The 24,846-nt window shown below is 42.2% G+C and overlaps 1 protein-coding gene across 11 annotated transcripts in view; it reads left to right on the top strand.

Annotated features, from left to right (window-relative positions):
• Plcb4 (phospholipase C beta 4) overlaps positions 1-24,846 on the top strand; it is a 363,080-nt gene that overhangs the window by 210,823 nt on the left and 127,411 nt on the right. For 8 of the 11 annotated variants that reach the window (XM_031372018.1, XM_031372023.1, XM_031372019.1 and 5 more), the window contains one exon: positions 10,038-10,136. In XM_031372018.1, coding sequence (XP_031227878.1) covers positions 10,053-10,136 — 84 coding nt within the window. In that variant the 5' untranslated portion in view covers positions 10,038-10,052. Of the gene's footprint in view, positions 1-10,037; positions 10,137-24,846 lie in introns of those variants that run through there. The other 3 variants (XM_031372022.1, XM_031372024.1, XM_031372025.1) reach the window with 2 other exon arrangements.

Consider the following 24,846-nt stretch of genomic DNA (forward strand, 5'->3'; position numbering starts at 1 on the left):
ACCCAGACCCAGACACAGACACAGCCACAGACCCAGACCCAGCCACAGCCACAGACCCAGACACAGCAACAGCCACAGCCATAGACCCAGACCCAGGCACAGCCACAGCCACAGCCACAACCACAGACCCAGGCACAGGCACAGGCACAGACCCAGATACAGCCACAGCCACAGACCTAGCCACAGCCACAGCTACCGCCACAGACCCAGCCACAGCCACAGCCATAGACCCAGACCCAGACCCAGACCCAGGCCCAGACCCAGGCACAGGCACAGCCACAGCCACAGGCACAGCTACAGGCACAGCCCCTACTCCTAGTTTTATGCATATTCTCACATCAGGGAAAAAGAGTTTCCCACTAGTTCATATGTCTTCTGCTTGTCTTGTCTTAGAAACTGAATTAATACAAGGGTCATTATCAAGAATAAAACATGCAGGTTTCGATGTATGTGTAAATGGGGATCTTCACAAAGGAGTCAAGTCTGAAGAAATGACAATATCAAGATACTTTTATACTTTCTAGACAAAAGCATCTAATAATCTGTGAACTGATTATAATGGGTCCCTAGAGATTGTCTCTAAGAAATAAAGAGGAAGGTATAAAGGATTAGAGCCACCTCACTGTGCTCCTGAAGGATAACTGCAGAACCCTAGCTCAGTGATGGTTCTGTTCCTGTGAAGAGACACCATGAGCCATGAGCAACCAACTCATAAAGTAAAGCGTTTAATTGAGGATGGCTTCCAGTTTTAGACAGTTAGTCTATTATCATTATGGTGGGAAGCATGACAGTATGTAGTCTGATGCTAGAGCAGGAGCTAAGAGCTACATCCAGATCCTTTGGGTGGGTGGAGACAGGGAGAGAGAGAGAGACAGAGAGAGAGAGAGAGAGAGAGAGAGAGAGAGAGAGAGAGAGAGAGAGACAGAGAGAGAGACAGAGAGAGACAGAGAGAAAGAGAGAGAGACAGAGAGAAAGAGAGAGAGACAGAGAGACAGAGAGACAGAGACAGAGAGGCAGAAAGCGAGAAAGAAGAGAGAGGAGGGAGAGGAGAGAGGAAGAGAGAGAGCACACCCCAAAATAGCTAAACAAAATAATTTTAATTAGAAAATTTAAAGTAGAAACAACTTCCCTAAAGACTTAACGTTTGTTCCATGTACTTCCTTCTCATTGTCCTGATTTTCATTTATCAGCTCCATCACTGAGTTTAATTTAAAACATCTGAAGGTTTAAAATGACACCACTTTGAACACAAAGTGACCTTCTGTGTGGTTGAGGTTTATTTATGCTCTGTTTCTTTACCTGAGACTTATTTTCCCACCATAGAGTAACACCGTTAGGGCTATAAGCATGGGACAACTGGTACTTTCATATGTATTTAGTGCGTCTATATTGTTTTTCCCCATATACGGTCTGAACTCAGTTCCATTGTGCACAGTCATGCATGGTCCTCAGCTTTATCCTCATCCTGTGACTCCTGTGTAAGAAATAGCAGTGGCCTATTTATAAAACAGCTTAGCCAGTCTTTAACTACAAGGAGTCTTGATTAAATTTAATAGTTCATTGTGTGTGTGTGTTTATTTTAATAAGAAAATAGTTTTTAAAGAAAGGATCCTTTGAGTCTTTGAACTTGGGCCTGCCCCATCTGCAGAGTCTTCACCGTGTTATGCAATCTTGTCTTGTAGTTTTCAGACTTAACACATATTCATGCCTGAGGCAGCCTTCAGAAAGATTATTCAAGGCAAGATAAAATAAAATCCTCCCCTTTGAAATACTCTGATAATTAAACCAAAAGTTGAGCCTGTAAAGTAGTTTTTTTCTCCTTTTGAGAAATTTGATTCATGTTGGTGACATTTTCTTTTTTTAATCTAATTGGGGGAGAGCTAGTCCAAGGGCAACTGAATGACAGGGTTAGGGAGGGGTGGGCATAAGAGGCCTGTGAGGTTACCTCTTAAAGGGGATAAGAAAGCCATGCATCCTACAAAGATAAGTTCAGGATGTCATTGTGTTCACCAGGACTCAGGTACCAATGTGAACTGTACACACTTGGGGAGGGGAGTGGGCTGAGGTATGGGGCATTGAAAATTGTGAAGGAGATATCTGGCCTAGAAGTTATTGATAAGCCCAACCAGCTGCAGAGCAACAAGGAGAATGGAAAGTTGTTCTGCAGCCTGCATTCCAGGCAAGTGGTGGGCTTGGTCCTTTGAGAATGGAGGGCACATTTGGAGACTCTGGAGGGAAGAGGAGGTTCACACAAAGAAGGTGCCTAAGTGTCATTTAGGAAATACTCGTTTCCTGTCCTAGTTAGTCTTTAGAGTTGGTTGGGAGTCCATCCAAGAAGAAAGATAAACATTCACTGTTTATTGTTATCCAACATATAGTCCTTATAACAGCAAATCCAGATCATTATAGAGTTCACTGTAGATGAAGTTCAGATTAGTATGTTGCAGTATGGTGTGTGGCAATGGAACTCTATAGAGAAAGGGATACAGACTGCCAGTGAACTTTCAGGAGGTGATATGACTCTGCTTCAGTAAGGGTAACTGGTGGTTAGCACCTCAGTTAGCATGGTCAAGAGAATCTCCCATAGACATGCCTACAGGCACCCGAGTCTCCACAGTCCTACAAGAGACTCTTCCCGGATCATTCTGGAGTGTGTCAAGTCATGAGTTAAAACTAAAGCTCCCAGCTCCTTTTCCAGATCTAACCCTTAAAAACAAAGCTTGAAAGAAATATTTAAATGAATTACCCAGTAACTTCAGGCCCTCAGTATTGACTACTGGTGTTGACTGAAAAGCAACTGCCTGCCTTCAGTTTCCATGTGTCTACTTTCTCAGGCTGAGGGTTATAGATAGATGGCCACTCTGTTAGTTACCTTCACTTTCATCTCTGTTGCCTGTCTGGTTTCTCTCTCCTCTGGACCACGTCCTCTATTAGGCAAAGACTCGATAAGTTGTTCTCAATCTTTATATCAGAGTCACCCTCCTAGTTGAATATGCCTTGGCTTTTTGAGCCCCTTCCCCCAGGATTCTCATTTAGAAAATATGGGTGGAGCCTGCAGTTTTATATCTGTATTAAGTCCCCCGTTGGTGAGTGCTGTTTGGTACCTGTATTATTTTGGTTCATAGCTTGGGAAAGTAAAGTCCATCATGGTGAGAAAGAAAGATACTGTAGAGTTTATGGAAGCAGAATCATATGGCAGAGATTCTTCATATCTCAGCAGACCAGGAAGCAGAAAAAGGGTAATGAGTAGGACTTTTTCCTTTTTTGGTCAATCTGGCACTGACCAAATAGTGGTACCCAAGTTCAGGTCAAGTATTCCCTCCTCAGTTAAATCTCTCCATAAACATTCTCAAAGACATACCCATATATTTCCTGTGTATGTTTCCTGTGACGATTCAACATGACAGTGTCTGCCTCTGAGAAGCCCTGATGTAAGGTAAGCCAAGAGTCTGAACCCTCTCTGAACTTTTCCCCATAGGATTCTAGTTTGAATCCCCACTTTGAGAATCCTGAACTAACTGCTGTCAGCTTACTGGGTATGCCAGGGAAGAAACTGAAGCAGGGGCTGATGGTAACCAAAGCTGGTTTTCTCATTATCTTTCCCTTGATGTCCCTTCTCTTTCCACAGACAGGGCTTCCTCTCACACTAATAAGTTCAGGTTAGAATACCTGGAAACAAGGGCCAGAAGGATTTTTATATACTCTGTTTGTACCTTCTTCCCCAAACTGAAGGTTTTCCATGTACATGGGCATTTTGCTGTAAGTTTCCCTAGAACTTAATAGAATACCCCACTGTGAGAGCAAGGAGGGCCCAACGTTCCTCTGCACCTCTGTGTATGGCTAGCAACTACTAGTAAGAGAAATTGTTTTGATGATTTTACTGGTAGGAATACACCAGATCTAAGAATTAAAAAAGTATCATGTACTAAATCTATAAGATATAAAGTTTCTCCTTTCTTTCTTTTTTAAAGTTTTATTTACTTGTTTATTTTTATGAATACACTGCAGTTATCTTCAGACACACACTAGTAGAGTGCATTGGATCCCATTATAGATGGTTGTGAGCCACCATGTGGTTGCTGGGAATTGAACTCAGGACCACTGGAAGAGCAATCAGTGCTCTTAACTACTGAGCCATCTCTCCAGCCCTCCTCCTTTCATTATCAAGTTTTATGCGTGGAAGATAATTTTGTCTATACTTTTATGTGACTGGCATTATAATAAGTTTGTTTCTACTAATATCCACTAATATCATGTGAGTAATCTGCAGTGTCCCGTTGATATGATGGCTGTATTGGCACTAAGTGATAGGACTATTACACTGTGATGGGACTGCTACGAATATACCAGCATGTATGTGCATGACTATGTTCTTACATCTATGTTCTACAGTTACTATGACTAACTGTTCTTACATCTTTCCTTGTATCATATTAAATAAAAATTTCTTCATCTTCTGCAATTTGTTATTCTAAAAGGGATTTATATACAAATGAAAATTTTATTTCTGCAGTATAAAAATACTATTAAGCTAGGTATGGACCTAATATGTATTTTGAAGCACAAACCTAAGAAGGAACTGTCCAATGGTATGGCATGAGTACTCCTGATTGCTGCAGAGAGCATTTTCCCTCTGCACTATAGCTCTCCAATGTAAATGATCACTTGCATCTTTCAGAGGGACGGAGCTTCCAGGCAAGAAGTGATTAGCAGTGGATTATCAGAGTAGAAATCCTCAGCTATGGACAACTACTGTAATACACTTCTAGCCATTTAACCTGCTTAAGAGGATTTGGGAAGTCTGGATATGTACTCAGATGGCATGCATGGGAAATGTTACAGTCAAACAACCAACATCGAAGCAATATGGGGGGGGATGCGTCAGCTTCTTTGGGGGAACAGTTTCACTTTTGTTGTATTCTGTTTCTTTGAAAACTGATCATCACAGACTGAATAATGCTATATTGCTGGGCTCCGAACATGCTACTCTAACACTTGGTATACCCTGGCGTACAGTGTATGTCATGCTGAGAGAAACTGCAAGATGATCACTTTCTGACTTTTCTCCTTTTCTCTGAGAGCCCCTCATACCCAGAGGAAAGGAAGGAAGACACAAAGATGACAAGAAGAATGTGAACAAGCGTAGTTTGATGACTGTGAGATTGTACCCTATTACCAAGCTATTACAATTTCTCGTATGGCTGTCCAATTAAGAGGAAAGCTGTGTGTAAAACATAATTTTGTCCCATTTCTATGAGCCTTTATTTCTGAGAATTCCATGTCATATAAAAATTACTAAATAAATGGATTATGACTGTAATAATGGAATATAATAATAATGGGTTATGACTAATTATAATGGAATGTAATCCTATATGCTATAGGAGTGTCAGTCATGAGACTTGCTTCGGGCAAAGAATGCTATTCCTGTGTCATTCCTGTAATAAACCGTCAGCTATTTACTGTATTCAAATCACACTGTTCTCTAATGTCCAGATAATTTAGCATGTTCTCCACCCATGTTGTAAAGTCCTGATGTAATGAAATCTGTACTACCGTCATAAAGTTCATCTAATGCATTTATAGAGACAGTTTTTGAAAATTGTATTTTTATCAACTTTTTAAATTATCCCATAAATAAAGTCACACTTTGATCAGAACTCTGATCAGTTTTGAGGTGCAAGAGGTGGAGATAAATATTGGCTTTTCCCCTTCTGGTCTCATTTTACTTCTGTGGGCTATGTGTTTGTGAACTCTGAGAGATGACTTTGCATCAATTGCCCGTCATACTGGATTCAGCATGGCAGAAGGCGTAGGTTTTGTAGTAGTATTCTAGACTCCATGACAGACTAATTCTGACACCATCATAATCTGTTTTATTTCCAAAAGCAAGAGCAGCAGAGCCTCTCAGTGGGTGTCAGTCAATGCAGAGCTGGCCAAAGCGGAGAGTACCTGACTGTGTGTGTTCAGCCATAAAGGAGACATTCCTATCAACCAGCCTGTTACCCCACAAAGCTGAGGGAACATTATGGAAGCAAAAAGAATATACTGACTAGGGATGGGAAGGGATGTTGTTAAAAGCTGTCTTCTGAACACGAAATAACCATAGTAACCATGAACTCTTATATACAAGTTTATATAAGACCTGTAGAAGATCTAGCCATTCAAAGTCTTGGCATCGATTGGTTAAGGGTTATACTCCTAGGGTCCCTCTACCACCTGAGGAATTATTGGTAGTTGGTAGCTTCTGGGCAAAGGAGAATCATTCTTTGAGGATGTGGTCACTGAGAAGGGTGCCCATGCTACAGTGGATAGCCCAACAGGTTGCACATATTGGTAGCACTAATCGGGCTTTATGGATTATTAAGAAGAGAGCAGGGATGGAGGGGACATGGAATCTGTGTGGAGAAGTGTTGGGGAAATATCTTCAAAGATTTGGAGGAGGAGGAATCTGGTAGATATGATCATATTTTCTTGTGTACATGTATGAAATTTTGAAGGATTTTTTTTTTTAAAGTAGAACATAGCTTTGTGAAATGTTGATGCAGGTCTCATCATTGAAGAGCCTGTTGCTAGGTGCTCAGTGACAAGTCCTCACAGCCTGTGTGTGAGAGGCTTCCTGTTGACAGTGAAGAAATGAAAGCCCAGAAGAGGAGAGGAAACAGTTTACAGCTTTGCTTATCATTTCTTACTGTTTGTTCTTGCCAAGAGCTCTGGTGGAAAATACAGACACTTTAAGAACAGATTTTTATTAAAAGAAATAATTTGTTAAATGTCATCTTTCTTTCACTTTAGTGAATGTTGTTTCCTAAATATAAAATCTGTAGTTAGTATGCTTTTCTATATTTTAAAATAGAAGGAAGTATTTTTATCACTAAAACTTTCATCTTAACTAGTGCTTGTGTGTGTGTGTGTGTGTGTGTGTGTGTGTGTGTGTGTGTACTGTATTAACTGCTTTGCATTCCTGTGAGAAAAAGAAAGAAATAGCAAAAGGAACAAAGAAAGAGAGAGAGGAAGGAAGGAAGGAAGGAAAGGAGGGAGGGAGGAAGGAAGGATTTAAAGCCAGAAAGAATTATTTTAGCTTACAGTTTTACTAAAACCTTTAGTCCAGCATCATTTGGCCAAGGGCTATGATTCTGTGGTGGGGGAGAGCTTTGGGCAGAAGCACTCCCTGAGGCAGAGCAAAGAAGCCTAGAGAAGCAGATAAGTTTTCTAGCAGAGCCCCTTCATATCCAGTAAGCTACGAATCTATAAATCCATTCATAAAGTCAGAGGCCTGGGGATCCGTTCACCTCCCAAAGCTTAGGGAACAAGCCTCCCACACACAAGGTTTTGAGGGATATTTAACATTCAAACTCTAATAGCATGAAACAGTTTGGATCATGTTTGTTCTTTTATTTGCTTAACAAGATGTTGGGAGTATTTATATTTGCTTGACAAAAGCTGTGAATATTTTTAGGAACCCTTCTGCTTGGCCATTGTTAGGGAAACAACCATTCCTTTCCAGCTTGATTTTAATAAGCATAAGAGTATTTAAATGTGTAGTGTATTTAAGTGATTGCTTAGTTTTAAGGCTTGCAAACAGCCAATGTTTTCCTACCTTAAATGGCACAATAGTATTTTTGTCCACAGGCTTTGCATACATTGAGTTAGAATCAATCCTACTGGTAAAATTGCCATTGGTAATGGCCTTTCAAGGGCATAGAAATTAATTACAAAATTCTTCTTCCCCCCAAAGTATTCACAGATACTCTTATCTTCAACTTTCAACACTGCTGCTTCTTGCCATTCTTAGTCCACATTGATATGTGTTGTTTTTTTTTTTAAGGCTATTTAATGGCTTGATGAAGATGGAGATATTTTTAGCAAATGGGGAAATTATTATTAATGATATGTCAGTGTCAAATTGAATTCTAGCTTGAAGTAAAACAAGGCATTTGAGAGTTCAGGGTGGTCTGATGATAGGCTTAGTCTGTTTTAAAAATGCCAGAGTTTCTCCCTTAGAGTTTCAAACAATTAACTCATTTTGGTCACTGGAAATTCCATGCCAATTTCTTGTCTCTGAAAAATAATTTTGGGTGGTCTTTGTTTTGAGTTATGCTGTGTTGCGTGGTGGTCGTCAGGAATCTTGTCTTCAGGTGCACATGTCCTTGCCTAGTTCGCTTCTTTGGGTCCTTTGTACTCTTATACACAGGTTTCTCAACATGTTTTTTTATTTAGATGGAGCTTTCTGCCATCTCCGATGAAGGAGCCCATCCATGACTCCCCTCCCGGTTCTTCCCTTCCATGTTCTCTGCAGTCTTGGGAGAGTGTCCTCTGGCTGCCTGTGTAAAACAATCCGTCCAGTTGTGTAAGATGCAGACAATGGGCCCATGTAAAACCCAGCTGGCTCCCTTCCAGTAGCTGCTCTGTGTGTTTACACTGGAAAGGCTGCCTCATTGTGTCAGCTCTTTGATGGCCATTCCCTTGAAATCCCCATCCTCCTCAGGTGGTTCCTTTCCCTCTGTAGTGAGGTAATGCCTTTCTAGCAGGTGCAGGAGGGGAAGGAGGAAGTTAAGGCTTCAGGTCCTTTGTAGATGAGGACTTCCAAGGCAAGCTGAGAATTTATATGGAAGAACTTTGGCATGGACCATAATCTTGTAGCTGCTTGGGTGGGTGATTTGAGGTCATGACAAAAGGGAGTAATGGCCGGTTCCCTTCCTATCTTTCAAGAGGTAACTTTATTCACCCTTTGGGTTTCTCTACTTCCAGTTGAATTATTAAACATGCCTTTATTTTGCTTCTTATTTTAAAAATCAGTTGATTGGGTCAACATTTTCTGGTTCTATGCCTTCATCTTTACTGTGTCATTTATATAAAGTAATTTGGTTGCTGCCTCTAGTGCCCCAGGAAGTATTTCAAAGAACAGCACTCCCTCCAATTTAAAATCAGACAAATTTGGGATACTTCTCTGCCATTTTCCCAAAATGCCTTATTCCTTGGTTTGATCCCTAGATCTCTGAACAACATTAAGCCAAAAAATGCTTCCACCACCATTGTTGATGTTCTCCCTAGAAAGCAGAGCCAGAGGTCTTTGGTCCTGATGTTCCTTCAGCTGCCATAGTCCCCAGAGGCCTGGGTGTAATTAGGCCATGTGGATGGAAGAAGTGCTCAGATGAGAGGTGAATCTCTCAGTAGTGAGGAAGGTAAAGAGGAGAAAACTGACGCCCTTCTGGGTGCTTAAGTCTGAGTACTCGTGTCCTGGCAGAATCATAGTTAAACCAGTGAAAGATAACATAGATGGTTAGAAACTCTCTTTTCATGTTTGACATGAGCCTTTTATATTAGATGTCTCTGTTTGCTATTCCTTTCAAAGTTGAACAAAATATAAAAAGTGCAAAGGGTAGTTGACATGAATTAGAACATCCTAGAACACATGAAATTCTAAGAGACATTCTGTGCCTCCTTGCATATACTTTGGCAAACCCACAAATCTACTATATTGTATCCTCTTGAGTTTCCTCCAACCCCTCTCCTTTCCTCTTCCTGTTCTCCATAGCCAGGGTCTTTCTTTGTTGCCCTGGATGGCCTAGAACTCCCATCTCAGCCATTCAAGTAGTGGGAATTTTAAGTATGCCACTGTTTCTGCCTTGCCACATTGTTTTTTATTTAAAAGTTAATTTGTCTGTCTGTGGTTATAGGGGTTGAATACAAGGCCTCACATGCTAAGCATACAATATATCTGAGTTTTACCCCATCATTATTATATTGCTTTTTGGTATATCATGCGGACAGCCGCTTCCAGTGTGTGGTCACCGAGGTGATCCATGGGACCATTTCCCTCTGTAGATACTTCACACTATATGAAGTGTTTCTCCAGGTTTAGAGACAAAGAGGAAGAGTTTTGGGGTCAGATGATGGGAAGATATAAAAAGGAAGATAACTTATGGACCTTTATGGACTTTTCTCACACGTTTAAATAAACACAAAATGTCTGAGCTCTGATAACCACTTGCAGCTTAATTTTGTACACTAATAAGACATTTGTTCTTCTCCAGGTCTTGAATACCATCATGGCCAAACCTTATGAATTTAACTGGCAGAAGGAAGTGCCCTCTTTCTTGCAAGAAGGAGCAGTTTTTGACAGATATGAAGAGGTAACAGTGCTGTTGATTTTTTTCCCTCTCAAAAGACTCTAAAAATTATCTAATTTTGATCAGAGTACCGAGTGTTCTTTCACATAAGTAACATCTTTGAGGCTTATAAATTGCAGTGACAGAGGGTAAGGAATGGGGTAGAATGATAATATTACTGTCAGTGAGTTGTTGAATGATCAACATGTGCCCAATAAAATGATAGCAATGATGGCTATCATTTATTGAGTGACCACCTTGTGACAAGCTGGCTTCTCAATGAGTGTCTGACTTCATCCCATGTGTTGTATTTCATTCACTGATGAGCTCCTTATAAGGTGGTTGCTACCGTTGCGATTCTACAGATAGGGCTCATGCAGTAATGGTTTGGTTTAATGAAATGCTTTTGGCAAGCTTTCCTCGTAAACCTTTCTATTCAACTATGCACGTAGCAGTGCTTGGGCTTGGTGCTAGTTTGTTTCCTTGTTTCATTAGTGCAGACTGTGATGGCCAAAGCTTTGCACACCTCTGCTTCTGTGGCTTTTTGTTAATACCTTTGCAAAATATCAGTGGCTCCAGGCTTTCTATAGAGCCAGTCATTGAGCCACCAGTGAGCTAGAAGGGCTGGAAGGATGAGCTGAAGCCCTATTTGAAGACTTGAATTTGAGATGACCTGGGGAAAGGTTTGTGATGAAAGCGGACTTTAAGGCACAGGGAAAGGTAAAAATGAATTTTCTTAGAACTGGATATGATTCCTTTCGAACCAATGTGTGTTGGGGCTGATACGCAGCCCCCCTGAGGCTGAGAGTGTCATAAGCAGAGACTGCTTTTGCCCAGGAACTTGGTTTTGGTGGCTGACTTGATATGGTCTTTGCGGCATCTATCTTGTTATAAGAGTCACATTTCCAGGAAACCAAATTGAAAGAGCAAATGATGAACCAAAATGCCATCGCTGTTTCTTACCTTGACTTCAGGTATTAAAGGGATAGTATTCGTATGTCTGTAACTTTGCCACAAATGGAGTAAGTGCCTTGCACTGTAAGATAAATCAAAACAATATCGCGCCACCAGAAGCAACCGCTGGGTTGCCTGGTAGTTTTCTTCTGGCCTTTTTGTTTTGTTTCATTTTGTGTTTTATTTCTCCCTTATAGTTGAGATGACAGAATACATTTTTAAAACACAAGCTTTCCATAATTCACCTCTTCCCTGCTCCCACAATCTCATTTCCCACTAGTTTTCCACACATGCCCTCCATGGTAATCACAGCCGATCTCTCGTGGACTCTTTTCTCCTCCTGACATATACCTGTTCCTCGGGTTTAATTGGCGAACTTCTCTCATCCTTCAGGACTCAAATGAGAAATCTTCCCTGACGGGATATTTCCTTGACCCCCTCAGTAAGCCATAACTCCTTTGTGCCACCAGAGGTCTTCCTTCTTGTGGTTTATCACCATCACACTTTAATGTTTCTGCCTTTTTAAAAGTAGTCTTCAGTCCTTGAGGCCACAGGCTAGGTTTTACCAATTTTTCTCCTCCCAGGTACCAGGAGAATGTACTTAACTGTCAAGCTCATTGCAGTGTTTAACATGACATAAAACCAGGGCTGACTTATTATTTTCTTCCTTTCTTCCTTGGTTGCTGGTGGTTCAGCCTGGAGCCTCAAACAGGCCAAACATGTGATCTATAACTGAAGTTTTCCACAATGTCTTTTTCTTGATAATTGAATTGAGACTAAGATGATAAACCTGGAAGCTCATAAGGAGCCTTAGGTTCTACAGACTCAAATTATTAAGGTAAATGATATGAAATACATACCATTTAAACAGCTTATTAATTTCAACTATGTTGTACAGAGACTAGGTTATTGTAAGTGGCTATATTTATATCACACAATGTGGCATAGAAAGTTAGGAACTAACAGTTCTATTCAAGGCTTCCTTCTAATCACCTGATCTAGGGTGGCTACCACTGACCAGGATGGCCATGCAGGTGACAAAATTTACTGTCTGTTTTCTCTCACTGATAGGCAGTAGGAAAAACAACCCTAAGGGTTTATGTAATGTGTTTGAAACAAGGATAGGTACCTAGGAAAGATGCAAATGGAGGGTTGGAGATACAGAGAACTGTTTGTATGCTCTGTGAGGAGTACACAGTCATGTCAGAGTGAGATCAGCAGGCTGGTGTGGCTGAGGGAATGATAGTAAACTGAAGGGTTCAGCAAGCAAGCCCTGACAGTTTAGATTCTTCTGTGTCCCTCCATCTTCCTAGATCAGGACTTTCCTTTCCCAGGGCTAGGGAGGACCCCTCTGGAAATGAAGATCTTTCGGTCTGATGTATGCCACGTCACATACATTTGTATAGCCTGCTTCTGGGAAAGCGGGAGAGGGGGGACATTGGAAGTTGAGGGTGACCTTCCCAAGCCTACCACTGTGTCAAATGGCAGGGGGCCTTTTGGTCTGCAGTGTGGGCTAGTACGAGATATCACTTCTTCACTGCTGGAGTGACCCAAATAATTTTCAGATTTCTAAGGCGATTTTCCAGCCTCAGAAAATCTGTAAGATAGCTTTAAGATATTACTTGTTTTCTCATAAACCAGAGAGGTTCTCATAAGCCTGAAAGAGAGCAAATGTGATAACTGGCAGAATTTTATCTTTCTTAGTGCTGGGTAAGCAAACACATACGAACACTTGTCTTGAGATACAAAGTGCCACATGGCTTCATGGATGGAGGAGCTGAAGCTTTTCTGTCCCTTTTGATCCTTGGCGATGGCGTCCATGGCTTCTGAATCCTAGCAACTCCTATTTAGAAAACCCTAGTTTCTTGTGCTTCTCTAAGTGTGCGTACTTCCCCAGCTTTCCCTGAATGTGAGGGCACTGCGAACCTGGAGGGAAGAAACAGCAAACCCGTGTTAAACTCAGCCGAGCTGAGCTTCACTTTCTTCACTGTGATTTCAGGAGGAAGCGCAGTGAGAGACAAAACAAAGAATTTTAACTTTAGAGAGTAAACAGAGTTCTTTCCTAATAACACATCAAACCAGGAAGCCGAATCATGGTGCGGGCTGGATGGCAGCCAATTTTTCTTACCACTTTCCCATTCTATAAGATGCAGTATTTTTGAGCCATGGACATTAAAGGACACACTTGTAAAATATATAACCGGAAAAGGTTTCTTTCTCTGGTTTGTGCATAAACAACCCTGAGACGTGACAGCTGACTGCCAGTGGGAAGAAAGAGAAGTAAAGAAAAGGAAATCCAGGCGTCTAGCAGCATCATAAGTTAGGGGTTGACGTGTGAAGGAACATGCACGGTTTCTACTCCAGATAACGACTGTCACATCTGCGACAATAGATTAACTTCCACCTGGTCAGGGCGAAAACATTTAATATTTACTGAAGTTTTTTTTTCTCCCAAAGAATTGTCAGTGTATATATATATATATATATGTATATATATATATTGCAAATCAAGTCTGCAGGACTAGGCGCATTCTCAACCACTGAGATGAGATAAGGCGGCCCTGTTAGGGGACTGGGATCCACAGCCAGAAACAGATTCATGGACAGTCCCCACTCCAGTTGTTGGGGAACCCACATGAAGACCAACTTGTATATCTGCTACATATGTACGGAGGTAGTGGGCTAGGTCTAGCCTGTGTAAGGTCTTTGGTTGGTGAGTCAGTCTCTGAGGGCTCCCAAGGGTCCAGATTAGTTGATTCTGTGCATCTCCCTGTGGAGTCCCTATCCTCGCTGTTTTAATCTCTCCTTTTTCCTCTCTGTATTCCTCACACAGCTTAGGCAAGTGCTCCCCCACTGAGCTGTGTTCTTGGCCTGGCTGTAGTTTAACTCCAGAGTCAAGCAACACTTCATTCCATGGTTTAAAGTCCGTGTTTCCCTGAGCCTTGTAGGAAAGGCTGTCTTCGCAGACCAAAAAGGGCCAAAGCAAGCAGCAACAGAAAAGACAAAAGCATCATCGGGCATTTCAGTTACTTCCTTGTAAGGATGGAAAAGGGATTGCTTACTGTAACATTGCTTCAGGTCACATTTTCATGTGAGGATAAAGTCAGAAACCGGCCTGTCAGGGGGAGCTGGCCATCGCCCATGTCTCTTGGATTCTGGGAAGGTAGGATAGCACAGAGTTGCATTTGATAAGGTGGAAAGTTGGCATGACTGATACCATTTTGCTTTCTTTCCTTGTCTCTTGGGCCCCCGAACAGGTTTGGTCTGCGTATTGTCTCCAGATCTCTTCTCCTACATGCACAGAAAGGGAGGCAGCCAGTAGTGACAGCTGCTGCCAGGCAAACTGAAGCAGTAGTTGCAAGGGCCAGAGACAGAAGCAAGGGAAGGCCCAAGCAAAGGGGCCAGGCCACTTTGTGTAGCAGAGTATTCAGTGTAGGAAATGCCCTGCAAGCACACACAACAAAGCCTTTTCCAAAGGTTTCCAAAGGAACTATTTTGGTTTAAACATATAATTCCCCCTAAAGGACAGTTACGTGACAGAAAGGCTAATCATGAGGTCTTTTACACCTAGACCCAGATCGTAGGATTCTTTATTTAAAACAAACAATCATACAAACAAGTCCCTGTATTTGTGAATGATAGAATAATAGATGGCTGATCGAATACTGGCAAATTTTTTTTATAAAAGGAAATCATTTGAGGGAGGGCCCTTAAATAGTGCCCATTTGACACTGGAAAAAATATTGGTAGTCATTCTTTATTTTACTTCCAAACTCTAGCTAGTTTAGCTTGTACCCACAGGGTCAGAATAGGGCTCCCAGAGTAAGAAGTAGCTGTATCATACCCGGTTATATCACACCCGTGTTTACACTGAAGCTTCCTAACAGAGATGGCCACCATGGTAGTGCTTGCTAGTCGCTCAAGTTTTAGAATCAAGCCGAAGGTACTGGTTAATTACTACAAATCAAACAGAACAACAGCAATAACAAAAAAAATAAACAAACAAACAGAGATTGTCAGTAAGGTTCCAACAGATATTGGAAAGTAGAAGGGGTTGGAAAACTGCAGGAGAATTCAGGCTTATATGCTTAGGGGAGTTGAGGTTGATGATTGTCAATGTATAAAATAGAACTTATGTCTGAGTTTTAGATGTAAAAGGGGTTTTAAATGTAAAAGGGCAGCCAATAGGGAAGTGAAGAATAATACATTTTCCGTGTGTGAGTATATTAAGAAAAAGTCTTAAATACTTTGAATGGAATTGAATTTTTCTGATTTTGTTCTGTGGGGCTGAAGACTTACAAAGTTGTCTAGGGTGTGATTTGTTCAGTTACTAGCTCTTTTGGTATGACTTCTATATTTTTACAAGCTCCAATCAATATCATAACTTGATTTTTAAAAACCAACAAAGTGTGAATGTCACTTTGTTTCCCAGAATGGAACTTCAGGCCCCTCCTCCTTCAGGCCCCTCCTCCTTCAGGCCCCTCCTCCTTCACCTCTCCATTTCTTGAAACAATCGTGTAAAATGAACAGTGGTAAGGTGTGCTCGTGTGGTATAAGAAGAAGGAGTAATGGCTCTAGAACACTGAACTAGAGATATCAGAGAAGAAGCTTTGCCCAGACTGAGTCCTGACCGACAGTTCAGCCTACCAATTAAAGCACAGCTAAAATAAAGGCTGGCGTTAATAAGTTGTGCAAAGGCTGAAGGGTGTGACTGGAGACTACTTAGCCAGTGGAGGTACTTGGTTCCAGTGGCTTGGAACCCAGGTTTAGATTAACTTCTAGCCCAAGGCTCTCATTAGATCCTAAAGGCTCCAGGGAAGATTTCATTTGCTTTCCATGGTCAATAGGAAGGGTCTAGCTTGTGAATGAACTGATGAGGCTGGATTCCCCAGTCAGAAAGCTGAAAGGGTAGAGGGAGGTCAAAGGACTAATGGGACAGTTGGTTAGACACATGGAGAAACTGGAGGTTTTGAGTATGGGAATAAGAAACCATGGGCTCTTCGAACTTGGTGAGTAGAGGTGACAGTGGTGAGGGAAAAGTGCCTAAGGGGGCTATGACACAGTAGATTCGAGAGATAGGGGTGCTGCAGGGGGCTGTGGTACGTGACACAGTAGAGAAGACAAGAGTGATTTTAGAGATGGGGTGCTGCAGGGGGCTGTGGTAACTGACACAGGAATCTGGACAGTTATAATGCAAGCTAGCAAAAAGGGAGGCAGGCAAAGGGACGGGGCCTTTATGGATGGACTTAGGGTCCTAGGGTGTCTTTATGCCTAAGGTGGAGGAAAACTGTAAACAAACACAGAAGTACTATATGTTTTTTTTTTAAAAAAAACAAAGCAAACAAAACATTTTTTACACACTAGGATTCAAAATAAGTTCAATAGAAAGGAAATTGGAAAAGGCAGTAAAAATAGCTTAGAAAATGAGTAAGTGCATTTTCCTCCTGCCGTCTTCCCTCCTGGAGTGATCCCTGGTGTCCTGGTGGGTTTAAGAACAGGCCTCTAGGGCCTCCTCCACAAGGCCTTTACAGCGGGCAGCACTGCACCAGCAGAGGTCGGAAAGGTCTTCACGAAGATCTACTCTATGCCAAACAGCCATTTTAGACTTTTAAAAGAAGGTCTGTTGACCTCTCACCTCTCTCCGCCATGAGAAGGTAAGGAAGTGAATCTCAACACCAGTACACTGGAGGTTGGAACACAGCCAGTCCTCAAAATTTCCCCTTCTGCCTGTCCACACCTCACAGCTACCCAGAGAGCTTTGCACAGGCTGATCTCTGCTCTCTCTTACGATTCCCATAAATTTCCCACTGGCTTGGGCTCTGAAATTAACAGAATTTAAAAAAGAAAAGTCCGTGTCGGAGAACCTAACCTGCAGCTAAGTCTGAAGGCCATGGCCTTAAACAATAAATCTTTAGGAATGCTGATGTGGTTACTGGATGATGATTTCAGAGTAAGTTGTTGATGTTATAGATTTATCGGGAAGTTTAAAAGCCGTGTATAGGGGTATTTGGAAAAGATAAATGTTCAGGATGAAACTATTCTAATTATGATATAGTATGCTTGCATGAATATATCAGACATTCTGAATAGTGTGTGAATTATTTTGTAGCTCACTTGGCCATAGCAGTCCTCCACTACAGTTTAATGATGTTAAAAACACCGGCAGTATTCATGACCCTTAACTGATCCAGAAATGCTCTTTGATCTAGCAGAGGTGCCGTGATGTCACATCTGCTTTCATGACAAGGTTCTAAGAGAGGAAATGAGAAAGCATTTTTTTAGATGAGATTTAGAATTAAGTTAGAAAAGACGTAAAGGACGGTTTCTTAAAGGCATTGCCAGTTTTACAAAACCAGGATAGTTTCATTTAACCCACAGTGCCGGCTACCATCTGCAAAGTCGGGATAATCCAGGCTACGAGAAGTCTCTGACTTTGATGACTCGATATTTCAGGAGATGGGCAGTAAATGGATGGGCTGAAATAAGCAAGTAAAGGTCCAGAAATGTTAACTGTAGTTCTGAAGGAAGTGATAGCAGCGATGGGTACTGGGAGTACAGGGGGGCGGGGGAGGTGGTATGGACTAGGTCGGAAGGGCAACCTGATTCAGGAAGTGACCATGATAGGACATGATTGATAAGATGGGACCAGGTTGGTCAAGAGCCTTCTAAGACATGAAACCTGTAGATTCGAAGTCATAAGGTGGACACAAATCAGAATATTAAAGATCAGGACCAAAGTTGAACTGGGAGTCAAGAAGGCGATCATAGTTAGAAAGGTACTGGGAAGTTGCATTCTGTAGAGCAGAGGTTGCCAACTGAGGGTTTCAGCATTAGCATCCTCAGTACCAACAAAGCTTTGAGCCCAATCAGCATGCCTCCTTAAAAGAGGCTGCAGGGATGGACCACGTACATTTTAACAAAGCCCTCGGAGAAGGTCACTACACACTCAAGTATGAGAACAATGATCGAGAGAAAGGTCGAGAGCTGATATTTCATTCTCGTTGCTGTGTGCAAAATTATTTCCAGTATAGACTGACATGCTCTGATTTAAGTTCTGGAGACAGCTCCTCTGGCAGCTGCTTAAAGAACTGTTTATAATGTGTGATACTAGTCAGTGTTCCATCATTATAAGATATCCACATAATGAACTGGTAACTGGTAACTGTCCACTCTCTAATTCACACACTCAGGAGACTAAGGCTATATAGTAAGTACTAGGCCAGCCTGTGCTATGTAGCAGGATCCTGTCTCAAAACTTGCTAGTTTGGGGAGCAGTAGTAGAGCAGTGGTAGACACTAGTCTAGAGCCTTGGGTTCTGTCTGTCACACCACAAGAGTGATCCAGGAAGGGAGACAGGAACAGGAAGCAAGGAGAACACAATTCATTTTAGCTCCAATTTTCGAGGGTCCAGTGCCAGGTCAGGTGAACCCATTGTTTGGGCCTAAAGTGACAGTGATAGGGAGCACCTTTTTGAGCTGGCACACCCCAGTGACCTAAAGGCATCCTGCCAAGACCCATCTCTTAAAGTTCTACCATCACTCATTAGTGTTACCATGCAGATATTCAAATTCCAAACCTTAATAAGGGACCTGCAGGTTTGGGAGCACCAGGACGTCAAGGAAGGTAAGTTTGAATCTTTGTCCTTCCTCTGCCCTCTATATCCCCAGATTTCGTGTGTGTGTGTGTGTGTGTGTGTGTGTGTGTGTGTGTGTGTGTGTGTGTGTGTTGAGACGTGTCCATGCTAGGCTGCCCTAGTCTGGCCTCAAAGTTCTGCTTGGAAGTTGTTGTGCCTGACTCAACACCTGTTGCACCTGTCTCAACACCTGTTGTTACACCTGTTGTAACACCTGTTGCACCTGACTCGACTTGTTGCACCTGACTCAACACCTGTTGTTACTCCTGTTCTCAATGCCCCAAGAAAATGAGAGCTATAAAGGTGCTGCCATACCAGCTTCTAGGGCTTTACATTCTGACAGAGGCACATCCTTGGACCTCACAGACAATCTTCTGAGCATCACTGTGGTAGAAAATTGGGAATGCCAAGTAAGAAGGTCTGAAAAGAAGTGGTTCTTTACCCAGTGATTTAGATTTTTTTGCCCATTGTCCTTCAACCATGTTTCCTGTCTTCCCATCCACATGACTTCTTCTGCCTCTAATAATAAAGGTTGTGCCAGGCACTTGGGCATTACATCATTTGGCGCAAACTCTGAAACAACTCAGAAATGCAAGTACTAATATCTGCCAGACTCTTGTAAAAACACCCAGGTCAGTTCCTTCCTCACAAGAGTTTTTAAAATAACAACATTGATAATGTTATCTGGCCTGCCCACCCCACCGAACTGGCTCCTTGTCATCTAAGCATGTGATATTTAAAGACAGACTCTTGTGGATTGGAAAGTTCTGGCAAATAGGTGGCCATGAACACAATGGAATTTGGTATGAGCCATAACCCTGACATTTACAAGTTAAGACCTTGAACCTTCTCCCTGCCAGGTTACTGTTCTCACCTGAAATGCAAAGAACAGATGGACCCCAGAGGGCCTACTCTTGGAGGATAGGCACCCAGTGTGCATCTGTAGCTCTTCATCTAGAAGATTCCATCACACTGACACATTGCCTTGTGTTCTAAGAATAAATAAAATGTTCAGGCAAGTTAGGTGTAAGGGAGCTTGACAAAAATGTGGATTATTGTTACTATCTCATAATCAAGTTTTGCTGCCTAGCATACCACTGCAAGGATTAGTGACCCAAGACAGTAAACGTTTACACACGAAACCCGAATTTGCACACATTACTACACAAAATAAAACAATCCATTAAGGAAAAAAGAGATTCACTCCTAATTATAAAAATACTCTCTCAGAACAATACATTTTATGGAAACAAACTTCTTATTCAATTAATTACACGAGATGTAAATTAAGTGTAAATAATTACATGAGATGACTAATATAGTCTGTTCTAATTCTTTTCATTCACTAGTATCTTCAAACGTTTTTATGTATCTATCTCTTAATACAGAAAGTGCATCATACTGAATCCTCGGCATACTGCGTGGTCTGTCTTAAAGTGGTGGGAATGTGGCTAGACACAGCCTGCCCCTAGCACTCCCCAGCATATGCTGCTGTGGAACTGGCGTTTACTAAGCAAAGCTATTCTTTCTTCTAAGAGTTGTTTCTGTTTTTAATCATGGGTATGGGTTCATGTTTCTGTATAGGTGTTCATGTGAGTGCATGTGCCCTCTGAGACCAGAAGAGGGCGCCAGATCCCTGGAGGGGAGTGACCGGTGGGTATGGGCAGCCTGCTGTGGGTGTTGAGGATCCTGTGCAAGAGCAGTGCTTACTTTTAACCGCCAAGCCATCCCTCCAGCCCTACACTATTCTAGTACGGCCCATTCATCACTTACGAACGTCCATGAGAACAGTCTTTGTAAGGAAGTATTACTCTATCACATCTTTATCAAGTCATATTATTTCGTATTTAATTATAAAATTGAACTTAGTTTCAAATACCAACTTTCAACTCCACGTTTCCTACTTGGTGCTGTGGTTTGTTGATCGCCTGGCTAAATAGAGATTGTCACCTGGTCCTCACACTCCAAGTGTGCCTTTAAGTGAAGTACTTTGTATTTTGAAGGTGATTGGTCTACGTACAAAGAAAAATTAGCAAATTGTCCTAAAAATCTCAATTGTGTTTATTTTTATAATATTACGATGTTAGATAGATGCATGTGCATTGAAATGAATTAAAAGAGCTCATTATTATACTTTAAAGATTGCACATAAGGATATTTTATTGTTTCTATAGTATGCTCTTGCTAAATGATTGATTCCCCATCCAAAGGACCCAAGCATGAATACAACTGCGCTTAATTAAACAACAACAAAACAAAACAATACAAGTGGTCATTTCTGAGGTTTGTAATTTCCCTGCATTAGCACTGAGCGAGGTTGCTGCAAATAGCCACAGCTGTATCTCACCCTCCTTCTAATTCTCTTGGAAGCAGCAGGGCAGCTTTGTTCTTAAATGCACTAGTAGCACATTCTACAAACTACAGCAAGTGACAGGCTGCCCTGCCTTAGGACTGGAGGTGGGAGAATACAACACAAATGGGCAAAGGATGGCAGGGAGGGTGTAGGAGTGGGAGCCCTTTACAGCGACCTCAGTTTCTCCATGCACTCTCTACATTGTTAAACAATCAAACACACAATGGATGTTTTAGGTGTGGGGAGACACGCTCTCACACTGTTATACCTTGTCCTTTTACACAAAAAGCATCCGTGTAACACAGGAAGTAAGTGCCATTCTCCCACAACATGGTGATTTGAGAAAGAGGTGACAGGCAGGATAGGACCAAGGATGACAGAGATGAGTCACACGTTTTGATGATAATACTCGGGTGGTTTCCCTTCACATCCTTACATCTAACTCTGCGTTCTCTGTCTCCGGTACATTTTGAACTCAGCACTTTCTCTTCCTTTTCTTACATCTCACTGTTAGCTTTTGCTGCAGAACAAAGTCCCTCTTGTCTCCCCCCTTCCCCATTGCACAGTCTTCTCGCTTACTTCTCTGGTCTTTTGTTGTTGCTGTTGCTCTTCTTCTTGTACCTCGTCTTCTTCTTGTTCTTCCTTTTTTGACAAAGTTTCTCTATGCAATAGTCCTCATTGCCCTGGAACTCTTTTTGAGGACCATACTGACCTCAAACTCATAGAGATCCACCTGCCTCTGCCTCCCATGCGGTGGGGTTATAAGCGTGTGCCACCACCACCCAGGTAGATGTTCTGTTCCTTCGGGTGAGAGGGGCACCTCACCCAGGAAGTAGTTTAAAAGTCAATGCTGGGAGAATTCCTAAGACTCGATCCAGGCTGCAGGGCACAAGGACAGCCTGTGTGAAGGAAGTCTGGGATGACTTCAGTTTACACGGAGCTTGTGGAAACAAAACAGGGAGAATGACTGTAAACAGTGAGTCAATGCAATTAAAGCATAAGGGAGTAGCTCTGCTCCTTGGGCCTCACACGTGTCACTGTGCTGTGCTAAAGAATTTAATTAAAATTCTAATGGCAAAATTACAGAGCTAGATCCTCTCTGGGTCCTTTTCAGCCTTTTGTGTAAATAGGAGAAGCTTGGTGTTAGTTAGTTCAGGCCGCATGTCTATGCTACAGGTGAATAGGGTAATGAGAGCTAGGGCATGCTGTTAATTATAGAGATGAGTGCTCTCTTGTGGGTCACGAGACTGGAGGTGAGGTCCAGAGTCCACCCTGGCTTGATTTTCATGCTCATTCTATGTACTCTGGTAATGCGTAGGCACCCATTCAGGTACGAGCCAAACAGTCCAGCGAAATACACAGCACTTTTTAAAAAAAACTATAAATGCTTTCTTAAAATTGAATTTATTACCCATGCGATTTGAGGTGAATTAATTCTGTTCTAAAAATTAGAAGGAATAATTTATGTTACTGGCCCTCACTGGGAAGTTTAGAGAAGGTACTGTGTTGGTCATACCGGGTTCTCTAGTAGAAGAATTGGTAGGATATATGGGATCCATAGGGAGATATTCATTATGAGGGGTTGGCTCCTGAATCCGGAAGTGAGTCTAGAAGCTGAGAAGTCTGGGAGCTTTTGTCTCTATTACAGACTCTACAGGCTGGAGGCCTGTCTAAAAAGCTAGAGTCCTGAGAGCTGAGAGCCAGGGTGTGTGAACCCTCCCTTCCCACACCTGAAAGTCTGAGAGTCAGAGTACCAGCAACTGAGAGCAGGGGAGGAAGAGCAGGCCCTTCCCACATCTGACCTGCGGGTCCTCCACAGGTCCTGGAATGCCCAGACACTAGAGAGCAGACCATCTTCATCCAAGAGCACAAAGACTGGTCTCTTCTTGAAATACCCCTGCATCCATACATCAAAGGGATACTTTATCAATTCTCTGGGCACCCCTAGTTCAGTCAAGTTAATGTGTCAGCCATTGAGGACTTTTTCTTTTAGTGCTTTCGAATGTGGACCATGCTGAGCAATCACTCTGCACTGGATCCAGACGTTTCGGCCTCCTAACAGCCCCTTTAATTTTCAGCCCCACTTTGCGGTCTGCAAAGTGGGAACTTAGAGTAGTTAAACTCCTCTCTTAAGGTTCCAAAGACTAGCAGAGGTTGAGCAGAGATTCAGTGCCAGCCAGTCTACAGTGCTTCTCAGTGCAATCTCAGACCACTCCAGCAGCAGTAGCAGCCACATGTTAGGAAAGCAGCTTTTCTAGCCTCCCAGACTTCCAGAATGAGAATTTCAGAGGGCTTCTTCTAGCAGTCTGTGTTTCAAGAGCTGCCCCAGTGAATCTAAGGGCAGATGTAGCTCATGCTTGTGAACCATGAGGCAAGGGCAAGATGAAGGATTTTAGACCAACTAGGAAGAGATAAAAATTAAATGCTTCTAAAGCTCTTTACTGCTAATCTCCCTGGAACAGGAAGTCATGATAAAGGAAGAGAAATTTTTCTGGAAACTAGCAAACTTCTTTTCCTAGGTACAAACAGTCTTTGTATCTCCAGAACCCATGGGAAAAGCCAGGCTCAGTGCATGTGCCTGGAACCCGGCTGCTGGGGGGGGGGGGGTGTAGAAAGACACCCATGTATTTGCTTGTTTGTTTATTGTGGTGTATGTATTGTATTCATGTGTTATGGGTACTTGTGTGTGTGCATGTATTGTGTACCAGAGGGAGATAATAGATGTCTTTTTAAAATTGCCCTCCAGCCTTATTTCTTGAGAGGGCCTCTCCCTTAGCATGAAATTCTTCCTTTTGGCTAGGCTGGCCAGTCAGGTCAATGAGCTTCAGAAGTACCTGTCTCAGCCCTTCCCGGCAGGGGGGTTACAGGCCCTTTACCAACCAAGACTTCTTAGCTCAGACAATATAGATCGCATTGAGCCTTTCTATGTGCCAGGAACTGTGCACACACGGCATGTGACGTCAGCTTTGAATACCTCAGGTGGTTGTGAGACTGTGGTGGCTGACTGAGCTTGTTTTCAGAGTTCATAAGAAAGAAATGAGGTCTACCTACCAGCCAGCACCTAGGAAGAGTGTCATCCCTAGTACAGAACTGGCTGTTGGTGGGGAGAGTACGCATGAGTCACAGCGACATCCCTTATGACACAGAAGGGCTGCTGGCACAGAACTATTTTGGATGATAAGTATGAGTATAAGATATATAATTAAAAGCAGTCTTTCTAAAATTCAATAATGGAAGCTAGAATCAAAGATCTGTTTGTGTATGCATGGGGTGTTAATGCCTACTTTTTGTGAACCTTGGGTCTCATCCTTACCAAGCGGGTTTTCTACCCCTGAGCCATGTCCAGCCCTTAAAGACAAGTTTCACTCTTTTAGTCACCTTTTACTCTTAAGTATTCTGGGCCATAATAGAAATGCTGCCAGGATTATAATCCAATTCTTTCAGGAAAATAAGGACAGAAAGAAATGGTTCCTTTTATGTAATCGCCCCTAAGTGCCCTTAGCTGCACCAACCAGCTCCCGACTGATCAATAAAAGGAGCCATAAGGAAAGAGAAGCCTTAACCAGGGAGTTTTCAGTTGCTAATTGTTTGGGGAGGGGAAGGTAGATAAAATGAGCATAATGTTTCCTTTTAGTTGATGAAAGTAACCTTAATATCTTTTCGGTAAGAAAGCCTATCTTTTTAATAATTAAGAGTGATTTTAATAAATCATCAAGAGGGATATGATTTCTAGGCTTCTTTCTCTGAAAGCCACGGATAATAAGTAACTACACGGAATCACACTTTGCTAAAGA

This window comes from Mastomys coucha, unplaced genomic scaffold, assembly GCF_008632895.1.
Source record: "Mastomys coucha isolate ucsf_1 unplaced genomic scaffold, UCSF_Mcou_1 pScaffold15, whole genome shotgun sequence".
NCBI lineage: Eukaryota > Metazoa > Chordata > Mammalia > Rodentia > Muridae > Mastomys > Mastomys coucha.